This window comes from Mus pahari, chromosome 3 (assembly GCF_900095145.1).
Source record: "Mus pahari chromosome 3, PAHARI_EIJ_v1.1, whole genome shotgun sequence".
In the NCBI taxonomy this organism is placed as follows: Eukaryota; Metazoa; Chordata; class Mammalia; order Rodentia; family Muridae; genus Mus; species Mus pahari.
In genome coordinates this window covers 103824509-103831521 of record NC_034592.1, presented here as the reverse complement: position 1 = coordinate 103831521, position 7013 = coordinate 103824509, and the positions used below count along the sequence as shown (strand labels likewise).

The 7013-nt window shown below is 40.3% G+C and overlaps 1 protein-coding gene across 3 annotated transcripts in view; it reads right to left on the bottom strand.

Moving 5' to 3' along the window:
- Nucleotides 1–7013, bottom strand: part of Ganc (glucosidase alpha, neutral C) — a 63463-nt gene that overhangs the window by 48545 nt on the left and 7905 nt on the right. For all 3 annotated transcript variants that reach the window (XM_021193211.1, XM_021193212.2, XM_029536628.1), the window contains one exon: nt 6225–6333. In XM_021193211.1, the coding sequence (XP_021048870.1) occupies nt 6225–6333 (109 nt within the window). The remainder of the gene's footprint in view (nt 1–6224; nt 6334–7013) is intronic.

Here is a 7013-nt window from a genome sequence, read left to right as displayed (position 1 = left end):
GGGTGGGTAGGGGAGCAGGGGCGGGGGGAGGGTATAGGGAACTTTCGGGATAGCATTTGAAATGTAAATAAAGAAAATATCTAATTAAAAAAATATATACTCACCAAAAAAAAAAAAAAAAGATTTTATTGCTGTGATAAGCACTATCACTCAAAGCAACTTGGGAAGAAAAGAGTTTATTTCACTTTGTATCTTACAGTCTACCTGAAGGAGTTCAGAAGAGCAACTCAGAGGGGAGGAGTGTTGCTTACTGGCTTGCTCTTCGTGGCTTGCTTGGCTACCTTTTTCATATAGTTCAAGACCACCTGGCCAGAGATAGCATCACCCACAGATAGCCGAGTGCTCCTACATAAATCATTAATTAAGAAAACGCCTCACAACACAGGCTAACCTGATGGATACACTGTTTCAACTGAAGCTCTTTCTCCCAGGATGACCCTGGGATCCGATCCTTCTTAATGCTTTCTGCCTGAGTTAAATATTGTCAAATAATGGTAAGAATGTAAACAGAACAAAACAGAAAAAGGTAAACAGTGGGACTTTATTGTAGCACCCTCTTCTGGCTTTGTTTCTCCTTTAAATAATCTAAGTGAGTTTCTGGGTGGTCCAATTTTTTGTTTGACAACTGTCTAATCTTTCCCTTGTACCCAACTGCCCGTAAACATAAGCTGGGCATTTCTTCCTTTGGCAGCTGTTACCATGGCACATCAGCTGTCCTGAATAATTAGTGAGAGGCTTCATGAGAACCATACCCCAGCTGCAGAGAACGCAGCAACCAAGATGCTGCTGACCCCAAATACTTCTGCCTCGAGAGGCCTTGCTCCAGTGTGGAGCCCTTCACTTGAGCTTTGACAAGCCTTGATGGTCACCAGATGAGCTTGCCTACAGCTTCTCTGGAGGGCTGCTGTTACAAGCTCTTATAATAGCAGTCCTCAATTAGGTCAGGAGGAGGAGTATATCCCCTAGTAACTCAGCAAAAAACTCTGGGCTGTGCTTATACAGCACCTTCCATCAGTAGGAATGGAAACTGCTATTAATGGAACTACAACCTGAGCCCAAGCACGCCAGGCTCCTTTTCTAGATGTACATTAAGCTGTTTATCAGTTTATTTGTTTGCATATTACAGTGTGTTCTTTATTTTCCTGTTTCTTAGTTTCCTGTAGCCTAGGCGGGTGTCAGATTTGCTATGTAGCTAAGGAGAAACTGGAAGTCTTCCTTGTTACTTCACCTTTTAAGTGTGCCAGGAAAGCACGAGTGTGCCCTCTTTTTCGTTAGTCTGAGAGGCTTCTCTCGGACTCACCCCCACACTCGTGTGTTGCAACCATAGGCTCTAGTAAAGCAGTTTCCAGAATATTATGTTTATTTTGTGGCCCTTCTCAGAGGTAGAACAAGCTTAGCTGATTGCATAAAAAGCTCAATTCATATTTGTAATCCCAACACTTAAGAGACAGGAGGACCATAAGTTCTCAGGTTACACAGTAAGTGTGAAGCCAGGCTGGTTTCTACAAAGACTGTCTGAAAATTTAAGATCAGTGGTAGTGTACACCAATAATCCAAGAACTTGGCACATAGAGGCATGAGGATCAAGAAATTCAAAGTCATCCATAACTATTTAACAAGTTCAAGGGCAGGTTGAAATTAGGGATGCTATTTTCAAAAACAAACCAAAAACAAACTAAAAGAAAACCTAGGATTTCGAGCTCTAGTATCAGCAGTGACAACAGAGACGTGGCTGAAAAGTTCCAAAGTCAGGAGCCTTTAGAGTTCTGATATTCAAAGCTCAGAGCTGCAATACAGGGGGTTCTGAGGCTCTAAAGAAGCTCTAAGACTTGTGATATCCAATGTTGGAGCATGTAAAACCCAGATCGGGCTGAGAGCCACTGCCAACTAACAGCTCCAGTGCCTGAAACGCTCAACTGTAACTGCAAAAGCAAGACAAGGGTTCAAGAGTGGCTAGCAGAAGAGTCTGTAAGAGATGGGGCTGCAGAGATGAGAGGCTGTGGGGACCTGAAGACAAGAGTTGAAGATAGAAGGGTTAGAGAGAACAGCCAAGAATTAGTCAAAGATCCTGACAATCGGCTCAGGAGGTATAACTTCAACTAATTAGTGTTAGAACTCAAAAACCAGTGATAGAAAAAAATAAAAAAACAGTGATAGTAAGTCTCTGCTTGGTATACCAGCTTTGGAGGCTTGGAACCATAGCTTTAGTTCTCAAAGCTGAGAGCCATAAACCACTGAATTTGGAAACCCAACTTACATCTCTGGCATGCAGGGTTATCAAGGCTAAGACAGCTGCCCTTTGCCTGTTCAGAGAGAATGACAGAGGCCCCCAGCCAACAGTCTGGGATCACTGCAAGCATGGATTCTCTATGGAGAATGGTGACCTTGTGCTAGTTTTTAGCCCATTTCCCAAGGACAATTAGCCTGCCCAGGTATGGCTTTGTTTGACAATTTCCCAATTAACTGCTTGTTGACCACTCAGAATGAACAGTGCTTGCTAAAGTGTAGCTGTGTCCTGTCTGCTGAGGAGGTGGCTGGTTGGGAAAGTCTCATTTTAATTTCACTTAGATGAAGAAGCAAGGAGTAACTTCATGTAGATGCTTAGAGATATACTTGGATCCTCAAAGAAGCTGCTAGAAGTATCTCTGGTGAAAACATGCTAACAGGCTGCAAAAGAAAGTAAAAATGCTTACAAAGATTTATCCAAATCTGAAGAAAACACGAAAATTAGCAATATAAAGTGCACTAAAGACAAAGGGTTAGCCCTGGCAGCCTTGTTAGAGCCACAGAAGGCAGCATACATTCCCCTGCATCGATGCCAAAAGACCAGCTCTCTGCTTCTCAACACACGGCACCTTTCCATTCAAGGCAGAAAGCTGCTAACAGGAGGAGGAAAAACTAACCCTGAACAGTATTTAAAAGGGGACATTTTCCTTTCAGGGGTTTTCTTCTAGCAGCTTCTTTACTGAACACTTACTGGTATATTTACAAACGTGTACTTTTTTAAAAATAACTCTATGTGATGTTAGGCTTCTAAGAGCTCATGATGGGAGTCCTCAAGATGGAACTACCTTTTTATAAGACCAGAATTTGCTTTGTCTGTGTCTTTCAATCATGTGGGGATACAAGGTGGCCATCTGTAAACCAGGAGGACAGAGGGTGTGCTAGCACCTTGGATATTAGGGAACAAATCTGTTGTTTAAGTCACTTGGTCTATAGTATTTTGTTATGTAGCCCAAGTAAACTAAAACAATACTGCTAAAGCTTGATTGTTTCGTAATTGCTTATTAGGAGTGGATCTGGGGAAAGGAATTGTATTTCTTTTTTTTTCCCCCATTTTTTTATTAGATATTTTCTTTCTTTTTTTTTTTTTTTTTTAAAGATTTATTTATTTATTATATGTAAGTACACTGTAGCTGTCTTCAGACACTCCAGAAGAGGGCGTCAGATCTCGTTACGGATGGTTATGAGCCACCATGTGGTTGCTGGGATTTGAACTCTGGACCTTCGAGAGCAGTCGGATGCTCTTACCCACTGAGCCATCTTACCAGCTCCCTAGATATTTTCTTTATTTACATTTCAAATGCTATCCCGAAAGTTCCCTATACCCTCCCCCTCCCCCCGGGAATTGTATTTCAAGCATGATAAGTAGTTAAACGCAGAAGTTAATCATTTAAGGCTAAACAAGTGTGGGGGCAGGCAGCTGGGCAGGCAGGCACCAGGAGTTCTGGGTTTGTTAGAATCTGCCTCTTCAGTGCAATTTGAGAACTATAGCTGTGAGTTGAATATGATCCTCTTAGATTCTGAACTGTTTCTCTGAATCTGAAAGGGGGGAAAAAGCTATTGTTCTTATTAGGAACACATATGCAGCTTGTTTTAAATCTCTGGACTACACAAATACCTGATGTGCAATCTTCTAATACCTTTGTCTTAGCCTAGAAATAACCTTTGGCCCTGTTCCTATGCAATGAGATGGCCATAGAGTACAGACAACTCCTCAGATTACTGCTTAGATTATTTAAAATGTATATTTGCCTGAGAGTAAAGAGATTCCTATACAACTTTGATATTTTCACGTACCTGAGTATGGAGCAGGTTTTAAGTGTTTACAAAGTTCTTGGTCTTGGGGACTTTGTGTCTGGCATTTCAGATACTTTGTTTTTTCTTGATGGACTTTCTGCTCCCCTTGAACTTCATCCTCTGGAGCCCTCTGCACTGTAAAGCCTTCTTTTTGGAGGACAACCAGGTCTGTTGGGCTCTTACACCACGGGCTTTTTACTTGTGCCCCAGTCCCAATTAATTACTCAGAGGCTTATTTTTCTGAATAAATGCCTAGGCCATAAGCTAGGTCTTCCCTGATTAATTTATAACTTATATTAACCTATATACTATTCTATATCTGCCTCCCAGTGTTCAGAATCCAAAGAGAAAAAATTATCTACTATGACATAAGGAGGCACATGCAGAAGTCTGGCACTCACAGCATTGGTGTTGAGAATTTAATTTTGGTTTATCGCTGATATTTGAAATAATTCTCCCTCATTTTCTTTGCTGCAATGTCTTTATAATAGTAGATTTCTCGAGAAGTTCTATACACTAAGCCTCCCCAAGGAAGGATAAAGATTTTATTTCCAGATTACGGTCACTACAACTTGTTTCAGACACAACAAAGAGAAGAAGGAACATGAGAAAATTATCAGAAAACAACAACAACAACAACAACAAACAAGACAAGAAGTTCCTGACATCTGGTAGTAAGCTCAAAGAGTCCTGGAAAGCCTCTTGAAGGCTCTCTGATTATTGAGAATCAAGTTTGCTAAACACTAATAGTTTCTAAATTAAGGTCTTATAGAACCTTCTGCCCATGTTGTGCCATAATTTTTATTTTGTTTTCTGATAAGTTTCCACATTAAAGCATTATAAGACAGGAGCTGCAGCAGTCTCAAGGATTTCACACAACTTTCAGTTAAAAGTTGATGTCTGAGAACTAGAAATGGTGAGATGGTGGAGTCAGTCTGTAAGCTGTTAGTGGACCCAGACCAGTCTTAATGAACTAGGTTTCCATCTCAAGAATTAGCAGTTAATTCAGACTGGGCTGAGAGGTTCTGGAAGCTCAGGATGCTTTTAGAAGGTGGTGGAAAACTAAAAGTAAGGCTTAGAGCAAAGCATCAGGTGACTTGAGCTTTCTGGTCCAGCTCTAAACACTTGTATAGCTGACCCATCTTTGTGACACATCATAGTGTGGTAAACTGAAAGATAATTGAGTTCTTAAGATACCCTATGGGAATTCTTTTAGTTTGTAGTAACCATGGTGACATACTAGTGAAACCCCTCGGACACAGAAGACTCATGTCTTCGTTTCCCATTACATAACACTCTTACCTGTTTCCTAGCCTAAATTTGGACATTTGCTGAATCTGCCCTTTGTTTAGGCTTCATGAGAAACTGTATTCTATATTAAAGTTCTTGAGCATATATGGATCTTTGATAGGATCTGTCAAAGACAGAAAAAATACATCTATGTGACACTGGGCAAAATGTCTTTCTAGATTTTGTTTTCTTTACTTAATAATTGGGGACAGTACACTGTATGTCTTAGGTGCTATATAAAAAGAAGTTAAGAGGAAATAACACACATAAAACATCTAGAAAACCATGTGGCATCCAGGCAAACTCTGTCGATATCTGCATCACTGTGAAAGTAGAACCAATGTGCATAGTGGCAGATGCCTGTGAACGCAGCAATTGGGGAGCAGAGGAAGGAGGATCAGGAGTCAAGGGAAACCTCAGTTAAATAGTAAGTTAGAAGTCAGCTCAGTCACATGCAACCCCGCCTCAAAATTAATGTATAAATGTAGAATGAATATATATATATATATATATATATATATATATATATATATGAAAAAAGATCATAGTTCTTCTCTAGCAAAGTTCTACTGAGGCATAGTTTAAATTAGCTGTCATAGAAATGCATATAATTTGGGCTGGTGAGATGGCTCAGCGGGTAAGAGCACCCGACTGCTCTTCCGAAGGTCCTGAGTTCAAATCCCAGCAACCACATGGTGGCTCACAACCATCCACAATGAGATATGACTCCCTCTTCTGGTGTGTCTGAAGACAGCTACAGTATACTTACATATAATAAATAAATAAATCTTTTTTTTAAAAAAAGAAATGCATATAATTCAATCCCAATAAAGCAAATTACTCTCCAATCTCACCTTAGTTGCTTCACTGATGATTTGGAACCTGGTGCTGTCCTGTTCTGTGTTGACTGAGCCTAGCAAAGCCTGGTAGGTGGTATTCTTGGTGAGCTGCTGTTTCTGCCGCCTACAGATATAGAGAGTATTGTGCTGGTAAGTTTTAACAATTTGGCACAAAGTAGAGACATTTGAAAGGAGAGAACTTTAGAATATGCCTTCATCAGTGGCCTGTAGGGGCTCCTTCTTGATTAACTTATTGATGTGGGAGGGACCAGTCAGTCCACTGTGGGTGATGCTGCAGGTGGTGTATGAGCAAGCCAGAAAGCAGCACTCCTCCCCACAGACTCTGCTTCAAGTCCTGCCTCCAGGTTCCTGCATAGAGTTCCTGCTCTGACTTCTCTCAATGATGGACTGTAACTGGGAGTTTATAAGATAAAATAAACCATTCCCACCTCAGGTTGCTTTTGATTATGGTCTTTATCCTAGGAACAGAATGCAAAATAAGACGAGTGTACAGATATATGAGAACTACTTGTGACTATCTGTATCTAATAGACTGTATCATATGAATACCAGTAAATTCACTATCACAGTAAGTGACTGGCAATATACAGTATTGGTACGCCTATAAAGTACCAAGAATACAATACTACTAGAGTTCTAATAAAGTTATTGCTAAAATAATACTAATTTCAACATATCTTTCAAGAATGGCATCCTGTCTTCTTTACTGAGAAAGTGAGGCAATCTTTCTTTCTTTCTTTCTTTCTTTCTTTCTTTCTTTCTTTCTTTCTTTCTTTCTTTCTT